This window comes from Periplaneta americana, chromosome 2 (genome assembly GCF_040183065.1).
Source record: "Periplaneta americana isolate PAMFEO1 chromosome 2, P.americana_PAMFEO1_priV1, whole genome shotgun sequence".
Classification (NCBI taxonomy): Eukaryota; Metazoa; Arthropoda; class Insecta; order Blattodea; family Blattidae; genus Periplaneta; species Periplaneta americana.
In genome coordinates this window covers 19250098-19273511 of record NC_091118.1, presented here as the reverse complement: position 1 = coordinate 19273511, position 23414 = coordinate 19250098, and the positions used below count along the sequence as shown (strand labels likewise).

The following is a 23414-nucleotide window of genomic DNA, read 5'->3' as shown; positions in this document are numbered from 1 at the left end:
GCTTCAAGAGTTCTACATACCCTGGAATTGACAAGGTATCTAGAATTCCACTTCACGGTTCACTTCAAGACGTAGCTCCCAATACCTCCTCGTTTATCCTAATACCCTGATACATGCACACTAAAATTTGTAAATTTGTTCCAGTCGCAGAAACTTTTGAATCACATAGAGACATGTATCAGAGCAATAGGAGGGTGTAGGAGGTATTGGGAGACTGTCCGTGAAGTGGACCGATTTTCAGATTCTATATACCCAGTAATGACATCGATTCCATGGCATTTCAAACACATACAATACGTATGGCTTCAAGAGTTCTACATACCCTGGAATTGACAAGGTATCTAGAATTCCACTTCACGGTTCACTTCACGACGTAGCTCCCGATACCTCCTCGTTTATCCTAATACCCTGATACATGCACACTAAAATTTGTAAATTTGTTCCAGTCGCAGAAACTTTTGAATCACATAGAGACATGTATCAGAGCAATAGGAGGGTGTAGGAGGTATTGGGAGACTGTCCGTGAAGTGGACCGATTTTCAGATTCTATATACCCAGTAATGACATCGATTCCATGGCATTTCAAACACATACAATACGTATGGCTTCAAGAGTTCTACATATCCTGGAATTGACAAGGTATCTAGAATTCCACTTCACGGTTCACTTCAAGACGTAGCTCCCGATACCTCCTCGTTTATCCTAATACCCTGATACATGCACACTAAAATTTGTAAATTTGCTCCAGTCGCAGAAACTTTTGAATCACATAGAGACATGTATCAGAGCAATAGGAGGGTGTAGGAGGTATTGGGAGACTGTCCGTGAAGTGGACCGATTTTCAGATTCTATATACCCAGTAATGACATCGATTCCATGGCATTTCAAACACATACAGTACGTATGGCTTCAAGAGTTCTACATACCCTGGAATTGACAAGGTATCTAGAATTCCACTTCACGGTTCACTTCAAGACGTAGCTCCCAATACCTCCTCGTTTATCCTAATACCCTGATACATGCACACTAAAATCAGTCGCAGAAACTTTTGAATCAGATAGAGACATGTATCAGAGTAGTAGGAGGGTGTAGGAGGTATTGGGAGACTGTCCGTGAAGTGGACCGATTTTCAGATTCTATATACCTAGTAATGACATCGATTCCATGGCATTTCAAACACATACAATACGTATGGCTTCAAGAGTTCTACATATCCTGGAATTGACAAGGTATCTAGAATTCCACTTCACGGTTCACTTCAAGACGTAGCTCCCGATACCTCCTCGTTTAACCTAATACCCTGATACATGCACACTAAAATTTGTAAATTTGTTCCAGTCGCAGGTACTTTTGAATCACATAGAGACATGTATCAGAGCAATAGGAGGGTGTAGGAGGTATTGGGAGACTGTCCGTGAAGTGGACCGATTTTCAGATTCTATATACCCAGTAATGACATCGATTCCATGGCATTTCAAACACCTACAATACGTATGGCTTCAAGAGTTCTACATACCCTGGAATTGACAAGGTATCTAGAATTCCACTTCACGGTTCACTCCAAGACGTAGCTCCCAATACCTCCTCGTTTATCCTAATACCCTGATACATGCACACTAAAATTTGTAAATTTGTTCCAGTCGCAGAAACTTTTGAATCAGATAGAGACATGTATCAGAGCAGTAGGAGGGTGTAGGAGGTATTGGGAGACCGTCCGTGAAGTGGACCGATTTTCAGATTCTATATATACCTAGTAATGACATCGATTCCATGGCATTTCAAACACATACAATACGTATGGCTTCAAGAGTTCTACATACCCTGGAATTGACAAGGTATCTAGAATTCCACTTCACGGTTCACTTCAAGATGTAGCTCCCGATACCTCCTCGTTTATCCTAATACCCTGATACATGCACACTAAAATTTGTAAATTTGTTCCAGTCGGAGAAACTTTGGAATCAGATAGAGACATGTATCAGAGCAGTAGGAGGGTGTAGGAGGTATTGGGAGACTGTCCGTGAAGTGGACCGATTTTGAGATTCTATATACCTAGTAATGACATCGATTCCATGGCACTTCAAACACCTACAATACGTATGGCTTCAAGAGTTCTATATACCCTGGAATTGACATGGTATCTAGAATTCCACTTTACGGTTCATTCAAGACGTAGCTCCCAATACCTCCTCGTTTATCCTAATATCCTGATACATGGACCGATTTTGAAATTCTATATGCCTAGTAATGGCATCGATTCCATGGCATTTCAAACACATACAATACGTATGGCTTCAAGAGTTCTATATACCCTGGAATTGACAAGGTATATAGAATTCCACTTCACGGTTCACTTCAAGACGTAGCTCCCGATACCTCCTCGTTTATCCTAATACCCTGAGACATGCACACTAAAATTTGTAATTTTTTTCGTCGCAGAAACTTTTGAATCAGATAGAGACATGTATCAGAGCAGTAGGAGGGTGTAGGAGGTATTGGGAGACTGTCCGTGAAGTGGACCGATTTTGGGATTCTATATACCTAGTATTGACATCGATTCCATGGCAATTAAAACACATACAATACGTAGGGCTTCAAGAGTTCTATATACCCTGGAATTGACAAGGTATCTAGAATTCCGCTTCACGGTTCACTTCAAGACGTAGCTCCCAATACCTCCTCGTTTATCCTAATATCCTGATACATGCACACTAAAATTTGTAAATTTTTTCCAGTCGGAGACACTTATGAATCAGATAGAGACATGTATCAGAGTAGTAGGAGGGTGTAGGAGGTATTGGGAGACTGTCCGTGAAGTGGACCGTTTTTGAGATTCTATATACCTAGTAATGACATCGATTCCATGGCATTTCAAGCACATACAATATGTTTTGCTTCAAGAGTTCTATATACCCTGGAATTGACAAGGTATCTAGAATTCCACTTCACGGTTCACTTCAAGACGTAGCTCCCAATACCTCCTCGTTTATCCTAATATCCTGATACATGCACACAAAATTTTTAATTTTTGTACAATTCGCAGGGACTTTTTTATTAGAGACTTGTATCAGAGCAATAGGAGAGTGTAGGAGGAATTGGGAGATTGCTCGTGAAGCGTACCAATTTTTGTGATTCTATATACCCATTAATAATATCGTATGAATGGTATTTGAAACTGAATCGTACATTAGATATAGTTTTAAGAATTCTATAAATGCTACCATCGATATTACATAAGGTATGTAGAATTCCATTGTTAGGTTCAGTTCAAGGTGTAACTCCGAATACCTTCCTGTGTATTCTAATATCCTGTTACACTCGGTCTAAAATTTGTAATTGTGTTTAATTCACGGGATTAGAAGTATAAGTTTCTTTTTCTATGAGAATAACAGGAAAACAGGAGTAATTTGAAGATAGATGAACTTGACCTAAATGTGTGTTCTACACACCAAGTTATGTTATCGATTGCAAGGTTGTAGAATGTATATTTTTCTGTTAGCATACAAAATCAAATACCTTCGCTGGCATTGTACTATCCTCATACCAAGGAAATGTTTTAACATTTATTAGGAAGAATTTAAGAAAAGAAGACAGGACTTGTATCAGGGCAATCTGAAGTTCTAAGGGATAATGGGAGATCACCCATGAAGTGCAATTTACGGAGTGTATATAGTACATAGTAATATTAAATTCCACGATATTTGCAATAAATTTATGCATTAGGCATAACATTAATGGTTCTACTATATTATACTCTCCAATCCATACTATTATATAGCTGCACAGAATAGGTGAGAGATACAGGACATGATGTTTACAATACAAACCTGTGAATCAGAACTCTTCTTGAGAAGGCAGCATGTCGTTGTTGCTTAAAAGTGCATGTTGTCTAGAAAAAAACTGTCTCGCTCACCATATCTTATGAGACTTACTTCTGTGTGACTTGTTGTACAAAAACTCGAAGCATCACTGAAATGTTGCTGCTTTGATGATATCAAGACGAAATAGAGTGGCTTTGAGAGGAAGAAGGAAGCTTCAGCTTTCCTGAATGTTGGCAAACGGGGAAAAAAGTAAAGTTTAATAATTTTCCATTGAACTTGATTTGAAAAATGTTTGCCCACTTATTGTCCCTGTATTGACACATTATTCAGCATGTTTGACAATTAAAAATATATTTTTAATAGAAGAAGAACGCAGTTGTAAATTTGGAGCTGCTTCCTTTATCTACGAAATTCTGTGTAAATTATTCATGGACCAAAAGATTAAAAACCATCAAATTACATTGTACAACAAGTCAGAATAGGAAAAAAAAAACTTGTGTATGAAACACAAGTGCACATCCTCTCGCCATCCACCACATCTTGACGCTTCAATGCTAATGTAAGGTTTATGGAATATAATAAATGAAATGAAGAAATTAAAAATTGCCTTTCTGGTTGCTCTCAACATGTACAATGCTCCCATCTTTCGGTTTGGAGCAAGGAGTCACTTCCATCTACTGGGTAGCTGTATATCCAGATAGTGAAGCTTGAAGCTTCTGCCTTTTTTTTGTACACAATATTTTTCAGAAAGATATAATATATAACTAAAAAAATGGCTCTGCCTCCTTTTGATGCAAACCCTTCAATTTTAGTAAGGTGCTATGCCAATAACAGTAAATAAAATATGAGATAAGAATCTCTGTCATATTTTTGAGTTGATTCATGATCGTTGTACGATGTGTTTAGATGCAGCAATAAATAATACTCTGATTGCTTACACACAGTTTCTTCATTTCCAACATTAGTCCTGTTTTCCAATTGCTATACTGTTCATATCTCATGTGGCGTAAACATTTATTGCAAATTCCTTGTCAGCGAAGTCACAATTTTTACATTTTCGTTCGTTAATGAACAAGCTATAGAAAAAATGAAAACATTTTTTTATGTGCGTCAGCTAAAGAATATACACAGTAGCTTGTGTTCACTATTCAAACTGGAAACCAGGGCTAATTTAGCTGAAATGTTTCATTTTCTTTCTCCCTCCCACCACCAGGATGGAGCCCTTCCACATTATACTGTGAGTATACACAATATTGTCTTGACAGCTCATTTCTACAGCATTCAATTGAGGGTAGTGGCAACATTCAATGGTCACCATGATCTTGAATGGACTTCTTCTTTCGGGGTGTTGATAAGGTTTATGGGAGAAGAAGGGCTTCAAGAGATTGATGGGAACCGCACACTGTGCTCTGCTGTGTGTTGTAATGTCGCTGACAGTTTCCTAGAATGCACCAATGTTGAGGGAGGAAATTTCAAGCAACTTCTGTGTGATTGAGATGCATAAACAAGGACTGAACCTAATAATTGTCTGAGCGTCGTTAAAATAAAACATAATTAAAAAAAAAAACAACAGCATAGTGTTTCAGCAGGATGGCAGATCATGTCTTTGAGGAAGAGAAGTTCGTGTACAACATGCAACTTCAACTGGTGAGGTCGTGGTGGCCAATTACATGACATCTAAATTCTCCAGACCTGACACTACTTGACTTCTTTGAGGTTTTGTCAAAAATATTGTCTATAAACAGGGACCCAGAAATATTGATGATCTCAAGGCAATGACTGTCTCAGCTTTTGGAAAAACTACCCCTGGGATTTGCACCAAACATGGGAGAAATGTCTCACATTATGAATTGCAATGTTTATGCAATGGTGGCACGTCGAGGTCTAATGTGGGCACAACTCCTATCTATCTACAATGTGTTTACAGATTACTGAAAAATAAATAGGAACCATTCCCATAGTACAGCATTTTTGTTTAACATCCTCCCAAAGGGATCACCCTGCATTTATGATGTATAATTTTTTGACATGAATCATCTATATTCGAGCTACAAATGAGGAAAATTGTAACGTTTTGATATGAAAGGTTTACTCTGATGTCATTCGTGATACCATGGAAACAGAAGTGTAAGATGAACTTCGTGCCTCGTGATTTTCATGATGTTGCCAATTTCTTACACTTTCCATTTTTAACTCTTCTGTCTTATATATAAACTTTAATGCCTTTTTTTGTCACTTGTAAGGAATCTGTGTGCTTATAAATAAGAACAGGCCTATTGTATAATTTAAAATTCTGATTATATTTATTAAATTAATAAACTCTCGGTATTAAAATCAGAAATGCATAAGGATTCTTGAACAAATTACTCGTTTTCGCTCTCAATAACAACTACACGTCACAACAATCAGCATATATTTAACGAACTGTCAGCCAATAAGAATTGAGGACACTGCCGAAATAAATCACATCAAATTATGGTACACTGTCACGACAATCAACTCAGGTTCAAAACAATTGCATTTAGTTCAGCCCAGTGCTTTGCACAGAGAGCATCCTGGGCTTTCTATTAAATTCAATGATCTTTCAAAAAAGGGAGATAAATCATAAAAATGAGTTTTGAGTTAAATGAAAATTAAACATTGGGCCCTTATTGCAAATAGTTTTCTACACAAATAAAACACATCAAATACTAGTATTCTTTTATTTTTTCCACCCATTTGTAAAATTTAACTTGTGTGTTCCCATGGGAAACAAAACTCCATTTGTACAAAAAATGAAAATCCCTTTTACCCAAACACGAACAAATTATTGAGAGTCATCCTGCCGAAATGTAGTGTGACAGTAAGGAGTAAACTACATAATGTTTTCTGTGAATTCAGTACAGATATATTTTCTACTGATGGTGCTATTCTTGCTATGCATGTTATATGCCTGTCCATTATGAAAGGAAATAATTCATTTCACAGCATTTGACAACCACTAAATTTAAATTACTTTGTTTGCGTTTTCCTTTCTTAGTGCTTATTTATTATTTTTTAAATACTGATGGGTAAGTAATATCTCGTGTCTGCAAATCTGCATGTGATTGAAACAACTGTTTTAAAATTAATTTTTCTCAAACTATATAAACTTTATTGTGCGAGATCGTGCGTATTTGCTTGGTTTCCGCACAAAACCAATCCGTGGAAAAGTCTAAAATTCCACATTCAGTATTCCCAACCTAACACACATAACAATTTCCCTCTTCTTACCGCTTAAGTGACATATTGATTTTACTGCTTTAGGCTTTTAACATCATATTTTTAGAGATGTAATATAGTAATAATTATAAATTGGAAACTCACCACTGCAATTTCACCTAAATTGCACTGTTAATTATTGTTTTTAAATATTTGCAAAAATTAAGTAAACTCTACAACTCCACTAAAGTTACTGCATTCGTGATGCAAGTAACATTAAGGAAGCCGTGAAAAAATCAACAAGATTCCAGACTCATCATAGAGTGGGGGGAAAAAAGACAGACGTATATCGTGGCCTGCTGGAGTATAGTAAACACAGAAAACATTTTAAAGCAACAATGTTGAAGATAGATATTTTTGTTTTGCAAATTTGCCGTCATTGAACAGAAACCAAGATGTAGATTTCATTGTAACTAATTAGAAATTCCTCTTTCAGGTATGTAATAAACGATCTTCACACAAAATAATGTATGATACACGAGTGGTATGTTTTCTTTCAATACTCGGAAGTTAAAAAAGCTCAACTACGTTTCACTTTTTCAAACTTTTCCTCGAACATGAAAACTTCAACATACCACTCTTGTAACACATATTACTAATATATGTTTCTGCTTTGCAAGGTGGTCTACTAGAGGACAAAAATTAGTTAACTGTCCAATTTTGTGAACATAATAATAATAATAATAATAATAATAATAATAATAATAAATAATGTAGTTAATCTAAATAATACTGCAGTTAAATTAAATGACCATTTTTGTAGATACGAGGTATCAGTTCCTAGCCATCAATATATTTTTGCTTGCCTATTTTAGTCAAAATAAATCCCTGACCTCAATGTTCTGCTTATCACAGATGTTGTATTTGAAAGGTTTCTTGTCTGATTGAACACAAGTCGAAGTGCAGCACTTTTATCACTGATGTCGCAATTTACAATATTTTGTGTCTATGAGTAAATATTTAATATTCATGATACGTTGACGACCAAAACACTTATCACAGATGATGTATTTGAAAGGTATCACTTTCACATCCGTTGCACCATGCTTCTTGAGACTTCATCGACAGTACACTGCACTGTCGGAGACCAATCTATGTAAAGATAATTTTTTGGTCCTACAGAATTATGTCATGGTTACAATTGGTTATTAATGGAGATCTGGTGAGCGTGGATTGAACCTCAGCATATCTCACTGGTTAGAGCACTCAGTGCGTAGAACCAAGGACCCGGGTTCGATCCCCGGTGCTGGAGCGAATTTTTCTCCATTAATAACCGAATGCATCTTGTATACTGTGCGCTGATGTGTAAGTGGCAGGTAATGTCGGAAATAGGATCAAAACAAAACAATGACAATATTTTGTATGACTTGACGCTTTCCTGGCATTTGATGTAGAATAACTCTTCTCGGGTTCTCAGCCAGATGAGTTGGAGATTAGCTTCCAAGCTTTCGACGGCTAGCTCTGCCATCTTCTCTGCCATAACTTCATTCCCTGAAGAAGATGGCAGAACTAGAAGAGTTATTTTGTTAACAATCTTTAATTGTCACATATAAGCGTGTGGTATACAAATGCATAATGCCGTCCACGTGATTAATTTACCTATTGTTATATTTTGGAAATTTGTGAATCAGTGTAGAAACCATCCCAACAGGCACCACATTCATTCTAGTATCTGGGTGCTACTCTTACAGTAAGCTATTAGTGCATATAAATCCAATGTCTATTTGTCACTAGTGTTCTCACAGATATTCCAAATGTGGAAATTCTCATCATGTGTGTGTGTAAATTTATGTCTTCGAAGATTACTCTGTCGCGAAAAACTTTTGTCACAAACATAACACTTGAAAGATTTCTTGCCTGTATGAATGAATGCATGTTGTCGAAGATTTTCTATATGTCGAAAACTCATATCGCAAGAACTGCATTTGTGAGGCTTATCTTGAATGTGGGTTAACTTATGCATCTGAAGACTATATGGACGTCTAAAACTCTTACCACAGATGGGGCACATGCAAGGCTTACAATGGGTGTGAGTTTCAATGTGTTGTTGCAAATAATCATTTTGGGAAAATTTCTTGGAACAAATGTGGCATGTGAAATTCTTCTCTCCTTTATGAGTTGATTTGTGTCTTTGAAGATTATGGTGTCGTGTAAATCTCTTCTCGCAGATATCACACTCAAAAAGCCTGGCACCTGTATGAGTGAATATGTGTTGCTGAAGATGATCGAGTCGTACAAAACTTTTTTCACAGATATCACACTTGAAAGGCCTTGGAGGTCCATCGGAGTCCAGCTGTTGTTTAGGATTTGGGAGTGTGAGAAGCCCTTCGTTAGAAAATGTTATCTTTGAAAGTTTCTCATTTGAAATGCTACTGAGGGAAGAACAATTCAAGTCGCTATCCTCTTTATGCATTTCTGCAGGTTGGGCTACACTAGAGTCGAATAAGAACATGTTGCAGGTATCACTTTCTTGGATGTTCACATCATCACTGAAATGTGGCTGTGAAGACCTGCAAATCCAAAGAGGACTGATTACAAAACTGGATATCAGCACAGTTTAGTATATACAGTTGCGAAGCTTGGGGTGATTTTTTGCAAATCTTGCGATAGTTGCTAGCCGCTTGGAATGCTGTGAGTACTAGGAACAATAGACTGTGTCACTGGCATCATGATCTAATACAGGCCATAAGGCAGACCATGTGACTCGCTAACCTGATCACGAAGGGCGGCGTTTCAACCATATAAATTAGTTGGAATGCATAAAGAGTAACATATACTTCTCTAAAATGTAGTGTAATTGCATTGATAAAATTTAAAACAATGATTATGAGACACTTCAGACATAAATCACTTGCGAGTTAAGATGTAATATTATTTTTGGTGTGAAAATTACGTTGTTCGTATGTGTAATACCTGCCTTTATTTCGATTAAATATTGCAGAATTCTTGTACATTCATTTATGCACGATTCAGTAATTTTCAGTTGCACCGCACGGATATTTAGATATGCTGAAATTATAGGTTATGTTTACTGTCCCAGTTGTCCCTTTCTGTCTAATTTTAGTGGTCTCCAATGCCCTGCCTTTCATATGAAAATATTATAGGTTATGTTTTCTGTATCTATATTCCTAAATTCGCAATTATACATTATAATTAAGCATAATGCCATGTATGATACTCCGCACATTCAATTTGTCTATTTTAATACTACAATTGAGTATTGAATTATTGTATTTCTCTACTACATAAGGGACGAAGTAACAATCGTACATACACTAATTTCATAGGAGTGGTATGATAAGTTTTCTTTCTTTATTAAGGAAGGTAGATGTGCTATATTAAATCACAATATAAATTCCTTTTTATTAAACCTCAAAATAGCTTCTATTCTAAACTTAAAATGTTGATGCGAAAACATTATGTTAACATGTAAAATTCTCTTCACATTACAATAACATAGTCTTGTAATTATTTCTGCAACATATTATGCAACAAGAAGTAAAGGGAACTTACGGACACATTACACTAAATAAAACTTAGCTATGATACGCAATAAAATTATAATATAATAATTCACTGAGCTCCATACACTGAAATTGAAAACCCGAACATATATTACTGCCTAACCTTAAATATTTCGTATTTCAATAGTGGAAGGAAGGTGTTAATTTTTCAAAAGAACACGATATCAAAAGTACAATACATTTTATCGTCTGCTAGGGAAAGAGTCTGTGATGAGGCGATAGTAGCGATCCTTGTGACTAGCAACTATCTATGGATGCATATTTCAACTGTCTATGTTTGCATATTTAGTAAGTATTGAGAGCTTCGCAACTGTATATACTAAACTGTGATATCAGTGTCACAATCTGCTTCATAGGACACCAAAGCATTATACGCGAATCTCATGCAGCACTCTTACACATTAAACTGTTCATTATAGACAACATCCTAAAATCAAGGATACTGTATAGGAAAAAAAAAAAACACGTACGCACGCACACACACACAAATATGAGCTAAATTGCAATATACATCTTGATTACACAACTTTTAACACTGTATCACTTCGAAATATGTATGATGAGACTTTCTTGTGTTATATTTTAATTAAATTAGATTATTATTGATTAAAGTTCACGTTAACACTTTGTTTGTGAAAAACATAAAATTGTTTAGTCACATGTTAAAAAGTGTTAACATTTTTAAAAAAGGTTATATACCTTGGGCGGACGGCCCGTTTCGACGTGATGTTACGTCTTCATCAGTGTCTCCTGAACTACTGGTGATCTTGAATTCTGCGATGTGATTTGTCGGTTGTAGGGGTGGGGGTGTGTTATAATACACAAACAACCAGCCCCCACCATAAGAGCAACACACCCCCACCCCTACAACCGACAAATGCACATCGCAGAATTCAAGATCACCAGTAGTTCAGGAGACACTGATGAAGACGTAACATCACATCGAAATGGGCCGTCTGTCCAAGGTATATACCTTTTTTAAAAATGTTAACACTTTTTAACGTGTGACTAAACAATTTTATGTTTTTAAATTAGATTAAATTAATTAAATTAGAATTTAACACAAGAAAGTCTCAACATACATATTCCGAAATAAAGTTGTAAATTAATGTGATTTACTCTTTGTTTTAAAATCATTACTTTTTACAAAAACTTAACAATTCCTGAATGGGATATTGTAATTAATATTTCCTTCAACTCAGATGTGTCTACTTCAACGAATTTTAGTCTAAATTGTACAATCATAGATCAAACTGTACCTGAAAAAATTGCACCTATATATGTGCAAACAAAAAATCAAAATTCAGCCCTGAAAAAAATATATTTTCATAAATATACCTTGAAAAAATATTATTGCTTACTAGACTAGACGCCAGTTCGGAAGGTGGTTGGCTGCTAGCGTTTGCGTCGAGAGAGACAGATAGTGAGAGAAAGGCAATGTACAGCATTGCCACATCGTACTTCACGCGCGCGCGCAATACAAGTAGCTGAGGAGAGAATTTCAATTTTAAAAAGACAATAATGACCTTAGCCGTTGATTACTGCAAGCATGACAAACCTTTTATCAGAATATTATCAAATCTTGCGTTCCATTAATAATGCTTATACCAAGTTTTAAGATTTTTATGTGCGGTATTATTATTATTATTATTATTATTATTATTATTATGTTATTGCACAGTTTTAATACGAAATGTATACGGTGTATTACTAGAAAAAATGATACACTATTTAAGTAGAAATTGTATTTAGGTCTATTTCTAGGCGCAAATTATTTTAGCTAGTTAAATACCCTAAAACAATAACTACGAGTACTACGTTATATTGCCACATTTCGGTCACATTTAATATAAATTAGGATTTAATAAATATTCAGCACCTGGTTTTAATCGAAGTTGCTGATTCCCTCATCAGCCCCATCAGATTTTCCAGAGTCGGATTCTCGAAGGTACATATCTAATACTGTACGTCGCAGCACACTTTTATTAAAATCATCTAATTCAGAAACTGTTCTTTCACGATGAGAATATTTTCCAGGAGAACGAAACGTGGCAGTTCCACTCACATTAAAAGATTTGTTTCCTTCATTAACAATTCTTTGCATGGTTCGCAAACCCAAACCACATGCTTCTGCAGTCGTCTCCTGCGCGTTGGCAACGTTGCGGCCAGCACCATGATGCCCGGCAGAGTTCTGCTCGTTAATGTTTTTTAAATAATTATACACCTTAAACACTATTTCCCGCCCCTGCCTGTGCAGTACTTGTCTTTTTATAGTATCTCCTTCCACTTATTTATCTTACACATACACAGTATATGTTAGTTTTACTTATTCGATGTTTTAAAACACTAACACGTGAGCAAAGTAACTCGAGAAGCACTTGTTACTGACTGATTCTGATTGGTTCTCCTGTTCAAGCTTGTGACGCCACATGCCATACAGGCTACGGCGCATCTACTAGCCGTCCACCTTCCGAATTGCCGTCTAGTCTAAATGCATTAAAAGATGTTTAAATTGCTTTATATTTTGATAAAATTTTATTTAATTATCTTTAGCAGTATTAAAAATACAAAAGTTTAAAATATTCCAATTTACAAGAGCTTTGAGGAGCCCTCTAACTACTAAGTATCATTACTGAGTGACACTGAAATTTGATGTCTGATGTCAAAATTCAATCACAGAAAGCAAGAACTATATGCGAAAGCTCACACATCTTTATATACTGTACTTACGTCTCAGTCGAATCACCTTCCTCCATTACACCTGGCTTCGTCCCCTCTATGACGTGCTCATTCCAAGACTCTTGCTAAAGAAAAAAAAAAAAAAAGAAAGATGTTTCATATCATAACTACACTGAATGTTACAGGAAACAGATAACTCATGTGTTCATGCAGTAGCACAGGGCTGGGCACATTACGTGATTCTGAGAAATGAGCGCTGTGTGCTTTAAACAGCGGGTCTTCCGACGCTGTGACGTGTGCATACTGTACGTCATTCAGTGTTGGTGCAGTGATGGCTCCGCAATATGAGACGGAGCTTCCGCTCATACACTAAAGCGGCCCGCTACTCCCAATTCTTTTAATGTATCATGGGAGGAGGAGTTCTTTTTCGTAGAGAGCAGTGGATTAGCAAGGTGTTTAATTTGTCATAAAACACTCCAACTGATTAAGAAGTTCAATATCCAACGGCATTATTCTTTACAACATGCTACTGAATATGACGAATATGTTGTTAAAGAAAATGTTTCTCAGGTACCTTTTTTTTTTTTTTGGGTTATTTTACGACGCTGTATCAACATCTAGGTTATTTAGCGTCTGAATGATATGAAGGTGATAATGCCGGTGAAATGAGTCCGGGGTCCAGCACCGAAAGTTACCCAGCATTTGCTCATATTGGGTTGAGGGAAAACCCCGGAAAAAACCTCAACAAGGTAACTTGCCCCGACCGGGATTCGAACCCGGGCCACCTGGTTTCGCAGCCAGACGCGCTGACTGTTACTCCACAGGTGTGGACTCTCAGGTACCTTAGAGTATCTATTTGATATTTATATTGCACTGTAAGTTATTATGTTTTCACTTTAATATGTATTGTGAATCACGATTAATAAATAGGTACAATATGACGGTGCGCCTTCCTGAAATAATATACACTTATGAAAAAAAATAAATAAATAAATAAAAAATTATTTGATTAACAATATTTTCACTGTTACAATTACACATATATAAAAACTAAATATAAACATTTACATAGAGATAAAAAATTTTACAGGAGAAAAAGTTCGTCCAAAGGGCTGGACTCTGGAAGAGTACCCAAAACGCTCATTACATTTCCGCGTTGAATTGCAATACTTGAGCATTGACGCAAATAAGTAGTGCAACGGCGATCACCAGTAATGGAGATCAAAATTTGGCCGATTTGAAATACCAAAACTTTAGCGTCATGACTCCAAGGACCGAAGGTCTCCACAGCAAATGGGACAAAGATATAATTGTCTAAAAGATGAGCATATTTATTGACTTTTTTCTTCACAGCTAATTCAGCAGCAGATGCTGCGCGTCTGGAGGTATTCGGTAAGTGAGATGGAGCTAGAGTGTCAACGCAAGTGGAGTCCCAAATTAAAGATTTTCCTCTAGACCATGGAATTAAGGTCAGACCATCGGGTTGTTTACCATCTGCGCGACTAATACCTGGTAATATACATTTACTATACATTTAGTAATATATATAATTTTTAAATTATACAAGTATTATGTTATATCATAATATAGTATATTACAGCTCATATCATATATCATATCATATCATATCATATCATATCATATCATATCATATCATATCATATTATATTATGTATTAAAAGGATGACAATAATGCACTTAGTGAATTAGTTACAAAATTTGCCACGAAATTGCAAAGGAATTGAAAACATTCGACAAAGGTGAATTCATCAAGCGATGTTTAATTATATTGGCAGATGAACTCTGTCCACAGCAAGTAGGGGAAGTGGAAGCCATATGCCAGTCTCGTAGAACCGTGGTGAGGAGGTTGCTAAGCAAAGTATGAAATACACAGTGTAACTCACATAGCACTTAGTGCTGTAAAGTAAAATATACAAATATAAAGAACATTTAAGTGTATTTGTAGTTCTTATTTGATTGGTGGTATAACTGTCACACAGTGTAAATGTTTGATTTTTAAGAATAGAACCTGGATTGGCAGTTTCTTTTTTAATACTGAAAACTGAGGACCCAATAACAAGATAATCAAACTAACTCACCTTAATGTTATGTTTCATTACAGGAAATACATTGAAATCTTCACTTTCTTCACATTTGATATCTGATAAGATATCAGAGTTCAGGCCACAAGATTCCATTTTGATGTCAGTCACACTTTTTTCCAGGTTCTCTTCCTGTGTATCAATTATAACACATAAAAAGATTATTCTCTCAACTTGGGGAGGGAAAGGTTACTTTATAATGGCTACAGATTTATATAGATGGATGTGTTATATCACATTCAAGCGGAGGAGGCGTTGGAAGAACTTATCTTCTCATCTTTTCTTTTCATTTCAGCATTATGTAGGAGAATATACAACAAATTTTGAACAGAAGTTACCAGTACTACTACTTATATAATTATATCTTTGCAAAACCTTTACATAGATTAAACAAATTTCAAAAATGCTGCCATATTGTCAGATTCGAAGGCAGCTATACAAGCTGCAATTTCACAATGGTCTATGAAAGGGGCAAAACTCAGGACTAAGAAAATCATCTAATGCATAATTAAACTAGAGAAAAACAATTAGTTTACAATGGATTCCTTCCCATTGTAATGCAAAGGGAAATGAAACAGCAGTTTAGTTAGCTTGCGATTTGCCATTTACTTTAAACATTTCTTTGTACTGTTATTGTTAATTTTAGTTCACTTGTAATTTGATATTTATTAAAAAATCTACTTACACTGCTGTCAATTTAGTTAGCTTGTGGTTTGCTATATACTTAAAAAATTCATTTGTACCGCTTCTTTTCTTAGTTCGTTATTTTACGATGCTATATCAACAGCTACAGTTATCTAGCGTCTGACAAGGGAAGGGTTTCGGCTCAAATAGGAATTTCGTATCCAAAATTTGTATACAGGCCCATCTTTACATCTCTATAAAGCTTCCAAAAGCATTCATTTGTGTAATATATGGTTTGTCTGTTAGAGCACTGTACAAGTTGAGGGGTGGGGAGAGCACTGCACAAGTTGAGATGGGACACCTTACCTGTAAGCCTAGAAGCTAGTGCGAGTGGTAAAATATCTAAAGCCCATTTAAGAACATTTTTCTCCAACGTTCTGTCTGAAAATATTGCAGCTAATCAAAAATGTACATTGTTGTGTGAGTCATTGAATGCGCACAAGGACGCAACCTTAATAAATTAATCATTCCAAGGCTAGGACATAGAATGTATGATCATTCCACCTAAAAAAACTAAATATTTCTAGCCTCTGAATATCTATTTCCTTAGACAATACAAAATATATGCTCGGAGGATAACAGATTGCATAAGGACTCTTGCTGAGAATCCAGAACTTAACTTGGGAAATCCAGTGTTTATAATGAAAATGCACTCTGTTATTCATAACCAGATGTCTGCTCCAGTGTACCGCCCTATGCTTCAGTATTCCTGGCAGTCAGCTGGTTACGTGAATCCTGAACAAGTCTCGGACTTCAAAAATGTAATTCAGGTGGCATTTGATTTTTCAGCACTGGAATGTCGTTCATAAGATCGTTCAGGTGTTGCTTCTGCGTGTTGTGCTTATTGCTCTGCTCCATGCTGTTTCATGCATCTTATATAGAATCCTCATGTACATTTTTAAAGAAGTGTATTGACCAATACCAACCAAACAGAGAGTTACACAAATGAATGCTTTTATGGTCTTCATCACCATTGTGAGGTGAGCCTCTGTACAAATTTTTAACCAAAAATTCCTGTTCGAGCCGAAACCCTTCCCTTGTGAGTGGGATGAAGGTGATAATACAAGAGAAAAAAACCGGGGAAAAAAACCTCAACCAGGTAACTTGTCCCAATCAGGATTTGAACCTGGACCCGCAAGTTTGACGGTCAGTTGTGCTAACCATTACTCCACAGTGATGAACTATTTGTACTGTCATTGTTAATCACAGTTACCCTGTGCTTTGCTATCTATTTGAAACAGTCATATATACTGATGTTTTTAATTTTACTTAGTTTACAATTTGAAATTTATTAAAAATTCATTTGTGCCTATTCTAGTTTGTTTGTAATTACTATTTATCAATTAGTATATTATTGTATCTTATTTATATTCCATCTGCTGCCACCACCCCTGCCACTGCTGCTGCCACTGTCACCACCACCACTACCACTACTACTACTACTACTGCTACTACTGCTACTGCTACTATCAGAAAGGGCACTAAAATTTTACAACAATCTACTAAGGGACTTCCATTTTTCAGTGGCGTAGCATGAAATTTTGAGCAGGGGAAGCTAACTCAAGTTGTCTTTCATGCAATATGAGAAAACGTATTACAAAAATACAGTCTTAAAATAAACAGTAGTCAATGTCAAGTCAGCAGTAGAAGATTGGTTGGAACATCGTAAGTAACACAAATAAGGCATGACCTCAAATGGTACGTAGTAAAATATGATTTCACGGTTTACACATATCTCTTAACAAACAGACACATATAGGCCTACGTATAACATTAGCTCACTCCCTGTCATACTTAGAGAAATCACAATATTAGTATTATACGTAAGTATGCGTCTGTCTTTTGGTTGTGTCCTTCATTGACAGCAAGGGAGTCGGTCATTTGTTTTTTAAATCACACTTTTGTTCGTAAGTCAGTCTTGATAATACAATTGTCCTAAAAAATTCAAGTAAATCAGTGTCAGGAACTGTTATTTCGCTCATTATTCATTATATCAGCCACAATGCACATTAACACTTCAACTGAACACAACTGACGAAAAGGGATAACTCGGATACTGCTTATTTTAAATGTTAAAGCTAGCTTCTTGCAAGCCTTGTGACTAGGGTAGTTTAGTTAGAAAGGGATGGAAAATCTGCGGGGTGGATTACACAGAAGAAACCAGTCTGCTTGGAAGCTGGTGTGTGCAGGCTTCTTGTTTACTGCTGCATCACAAATCATCCTGAGCTGCCGCATCACAATTTAACGCGTAAATATAAATTCTATTAAAATTAATAAATAATTTTGTCTATAAACTGCAGGTTTATTATGAAATTATTATTAAGTGGGGAAGCTAAGCTTTTTAGCTTACATTGACGCTACGCTACGCCACTGCCATTTTTATTCTATAAAAATAAGGAAATATAATCTGCCCAAAGGAACTAAATTCGAATGGAGCAAAATATAAAACTTGGGAAAATTTATCGACAAACATCGAGATAATATCCTTCCCCCCACCCCCCTACATAAATCTGCTATTGTGATGTTCAGGCTGACAACAGGTCATGATTGTTTGGCAAGCCACCTGCACATACATGTCTGTGTAATATTATGGATTTATTAATTTGTCCTACAGAATAATCTCCGTAATGTTGATAATTAATATTTGAGGAGAAAAATTTGCTCCAGCGCCAGGGATCAAACCCGGGTATATTTCTAGTGCCAACTGCCATTATACTAGGAGCGCACTCAGCTGAGTGGCTTGTATAATGGCAGTTGACACTAGACATATACGTCATCAACATATATGCCTAACTTGGAGTCAGGCCACAAAGGGAAACACTGAAGGAGGGAGATTCGATCCGGTGCTGTGGATTGAATTCGGTGTAGCTCAGTGGTCAGAGCGCTTGGTATGTGGAACCAAGGACCCGGGTTCGATCCCCGGCGCCGGAGCGAATTTTTCTCCTCAAATATTAATTGTCTGTGTAATGCAAATGAAGAAGTGAACATGGAAGACATGAAAAGATGCACAGAATTATTATAGGAGGATGACGTCGTACAAAAATACTGAAGCACAAGACAGCAAATGACTGCACTGTAAATTTCCTAGGCAATGCACCAACAACAACACAATGCAATCTTAGCAGCACAATACATCATGCTAGGCACTTACTAGTGAGAATGATTTTTCCTCTTCTCCATTTCCATGTTCAGTCTTTATAAACAATGATTCAATTTCGGGTTGTGTTTCCACTGCATCAACAGCAACAGCATCTTCACTCTTTGAAGTCAATGCGTTGATTTCTGGTTGTGTTTCAAGTACATCCACATCAATTTGGCTATTACCCTTCTCCTGACACAAGAGATTTATATCAGTTCTTGGTTTAATTAAATCGCCATCTTTGTGAGTTAATTCGTCTCCATGAATATTTTTATCTTGCGAAAAACTTCCATCGCAAATATTATATTCGAGAGGCGTCTCATTGATATGTCTGCGTGCGTGTCGTAGAAGGTTCCGTTTATATCGAAAGTTCTTACCACAAAAGTAGCATTTGTGAGACTTGACATCAGTATGAATGAATACGTTGATTTCTGGTTGTGTTTCAAGTACATCTGCAGCAATTTGGCTATTCCTCTTCTCCTGACACAAGAGATTTATATCAGTTCTTGGTTTAATTAAATCGCCATCTTTGTGAGTTAATTCGTCTCTCTGAATATTTTTATCTTGCGAAAAACTTCCATCGCAAATATTAAATTCGAGAGGTGTCTCATTAATATGTCTGCGTGCATGTCGTAGAAGGTTCCGTTTATATCGAAAATCCTTACCACAAAAATTGCATTTGTGAGACTTCACATCAGTATGAATGAAGGCATTGATGTCTGGTTGTGTTTCAAGTACATCCGCACCAATTTGGCTATTACCCTTCTCCTCACACAAGAGATTTATATCAGTTCTTGGTTTAATTAAATCGCCATCTTTGTGAGTTAATTCGTCTCTCTGAATATTTTTATCTTGCGAAAAACTTCCATCGCAAATATTAAATTCGAGAGGCGTCTCATTAATATGTCTGCGTGCATGTCGTAAAAGGTTCCGTTTATATCGAAAATCCTTACCACAAAAGTTGCATTTATGAGGCTCGACGTCAGTATGAATGAATGCGTTGATTTCTGGTTGTGTTTCAAGTACATCCACAGCAATTTCGCTATTATTCTTCTCCTGAGACAAGAGATTTATATCAGTTCTTGGTTTAATTAAATCGCCATCTTTGTGAGTTAATTCGTCTCCCTGAATATTTTTATCTTGCGAAAAACTTTCCTCGCAAATATTAAATTCGAGAGGGGTCTCATTGATATGTCTGCGTGCGTGTCGTAGAAGGCTCCGTTTATATCGAAAGTTCTTACCACAAAAGTTGCATTTGTGAGACTTGACATCAGTATGAATGAATGTGTTGATTTCTGGTTGTGTTTCAAGTACATCCACAGCAATTTCGCTATTATTCTTCTCCTGACACAAGAGATTTATATCAGTTCTTGGTTTAATTAAATCGCCATCTTTGTGAGTTAATTCGTCTCCCTGAATATTTTTATCTTGCGAAAAACTTTCCTCGCAAATATTAAATTGGAGAGGCATCTCATTGATATGTCTGCGTGCGTGTCGTCGAAGGTTTCGATTATATCGAAAGTCCTTACCACAAAAGTTGCATTTGTGAGGCTTGACGTCAGTATGACTGATTTTGTGTAATTTTAGAATATATGCACGGCGAAAACTCTTTCCACAGATGTCACAATCAAAAGGCTTGCTCTCATGGTGTCTGTTCATGTGTTGCTGAAAATACTGAAACTGCACATAATCCTTGTCACAAATATCACACTTGAAATTTGTCTCATGTACATTCTTGTGCTTCATCAATTTATGTCTCTCAAGATTATGCCGTCGTATAAAATTTTTATTACAAATATTGCATTTGAAATGCTTTATGCCCTTATGAGAAACTATGTGTTGCTCAAGATAACTAAATAGTGTGAAACTTTTGTCACAAATGTTGCATTTGAAAGGTCTCACAGAAATGTCAGTGTGTGTCTGTTGGAGTGAGGTAACTCCCTCATTAGAAGCCTTCTTTTGTAAGTGCATGTCATTTGCAGCATTACTGAGGGCAACACAATTTATATCACTCTGTCCCTCATTAGATGTGGGTATGCTAGAGAAGTCTATGGGCATGTTGAAGGTATCACTTTCTTGGATCCTCACATCAGCCTGAGAATATGGTTGCTTAGTCCTGTAAATTAAAAAGAATGATTACAATCAGTGGGGTAGGCATGTGGGGGTGGGGGGAGGCTTGTCGTGCTCTAGTCCTCTCCTCCCCATTCTTCAAGAAATATTTTAAAACTATATCACATTTAAACCATGGTAAATGGAAAAATAATCCACCACTGGCATTGAGAGTGTGATACTGAAAATAAAATATTGTTTGGTTGATTGACAGGTCAACAAAATTTCAACATTTTTCTTCCCTAGAAATGAAAGTAGGTGACTTTTACTAATTCGTGATCCCTGAATATGAATACGAAATCCAGAATCTCCCATTAACTATCATTTTCTTTTGTAGCCACATTGAATATCTTTAATAAAATATGGTATTTTTTGTAATTTCACTTTCTTAAACGAAATGTTACTGCACGCTGCAATTCAAATGATCAATATTAATTTAAAGGGATATGCGGAATAAACATAATCATTTCTTCTGACAGGTACATTATGTTTTTCAACTTTAAAAATTGCAATTAAGAATATAAAATAAGTTAGTTTCAATAATATAAAGTTTTCCTGGAACTCTCTCCTTTTTAGATGGATCAAGACCTCTCTCTCTCTATTTCATATCGTCGCCTGAATGCAAGAACTAGGTAACTCGAAATTTGCGTTTTTTAGTTACCTCTTTTATAGCATAGCAAAAATCACACAAAATGTAATCCAGGATCTAGGTAACTGATCGAATGATACCAGCGACATCTATTTTCCAATATAACAAATAGGTAAAAGAAAACGAGTCTTATTCCTTAGTGCAATAAATAAGTAAATAGGCAATGTCACAAAATATGAAAAATCAAGTTACCTAGTTCTTGCATTCAGGCGACGATATGAAACCAACAATAGTCGACAAGCATACTCGAGGATCATTTTTCTCTGTATCACTTTTCCATTTCAGATAGTTCCTGATGAAACATGTTATGTTGGCGTAATTTGATGTATGAAAGCAATAGGCTAACTGAACTGCAGAACACATCACTAATAACAACCATAATTACAAACAGAATTAGATATTGAAATTCTACACATCACACCAAAAAGTACACGATTAAACATATTAGAACAATATCAAATCTACAAGCACACAATAACATATCCACAACATACACTTAATACTCAATTACAATTCAATATACACATTGTCCAATCTAATAGTACGTAACATACAAACAACACCCACCATTGACGAGAGAAAGCACCAAAACTAGAAGCAAGACATGTTGAAGCAGCTTAGAGTGCTTGCAAATTGGATTGTTTTAAACCTTTGTACTTTTTACTTCTAAAAAGACTAGCAGGAAAGAAATGGGGATGCTCTAGGAATACTTTGAACACTACATACAAAATGTTTATACAGCCAGTGCTGACATACTGCGAAGAAATTTTAATTACTTCACCTTTCATAAACGAAATAGAATATGTTCAAAACCAAGCTCTCAGACTCATTACTGGTGGAATCAAAACAACGCCAATAGATTCTATGAGATTCCTCACTAATATTAACAGCATCAAAATGACAATAGAAGAAAAAGCACTGATTCAATATGAAAAACTTATTAGATTACCAGGAAACAATTGGCATTCATACAGTCCTCTCTGTAGATTGAAAACTCAAAAAAGTTTCATATCCATTGTTCAAGAATTAAAACAGAATATCAATATCCCGAATTTAAAAGAAAACTTACAAATTAAACCAAATCCTTTAACTCTATTAAATATAGAATATAATCTAAATTTAACAGTAGAAATACTGAAATCAGAAGTAAACACTGAAATACTGAAACAATTGTCTTTAGAGACAATTAATATTAGGTACCCTCCACAAAACTGGCTTCATTTATACACCGACGGATCCTTGATCTCCAGAGAACAAGGTGCCGGTGCAGGTGTTACATGCTGTCTCTTCTCACTTTATAGATCTCTTGGATATGGAACAACAAGTTTTGATGGAGAAATCATTGCAATAAGGGAAAGTCTCAGGAATCTTCTATGCCACATCAATAAATTTAGGAATGCAGTTATATTGTCAGACTCCAAAGCAGCTATTCTATCAATCGTCTCTAAACACACACCTTCATCTCAA

The 23414-nt window shown here is 36.0% G+C and overlaps 1 protein-coding gene and 1 non-coding gene across 6 annotated transcripts in view; one reads left to right on the top strand and one right to left on the bottom strand.

Annotated features, from left to right (window-relative positions):
- Positions 1-6512: 6512 nt before the first annotated feature.
- The window catches only part of LOC138714982 (zinc finger protein 62 homolog), a 50525-nt gene continuing 33623 nt past the window's right edge, over positions 6513-23414 (bottom strand). For all 5 annotated transcript variants that reach the window (XM_069847326.1, XM_069847336.1, XM_069847356.1 and 2 more), the window contains 4 exons: positions 19202-21305; positions 15364-15498; positions 13316-13389; positions 6513-9571 (listed from right to left, as the gene is read on the bottom strand). In XM_069847326.1, coding sequence (XP_069703427.1) covers positions 8782-9571; positions 13316-13389; positions 15364-15498; positions 19202-21305 — 3103 coding nt within the window. In that variant the 3' untranslated portion in view covers positions 6513-8781. The remainder of the gene's footprint in view (positions 9572-13315; positions 13390-15363; positions 15499-19201; positions 21306-23414) is intronic.
- Positions 18909-18981, top strand: TRNAH-GUG (transfer RNA histidin (anticodon GUG)). The gene has a single exon. It is a non-coding gene; the product is annotated as a tRNA-His (tRNA).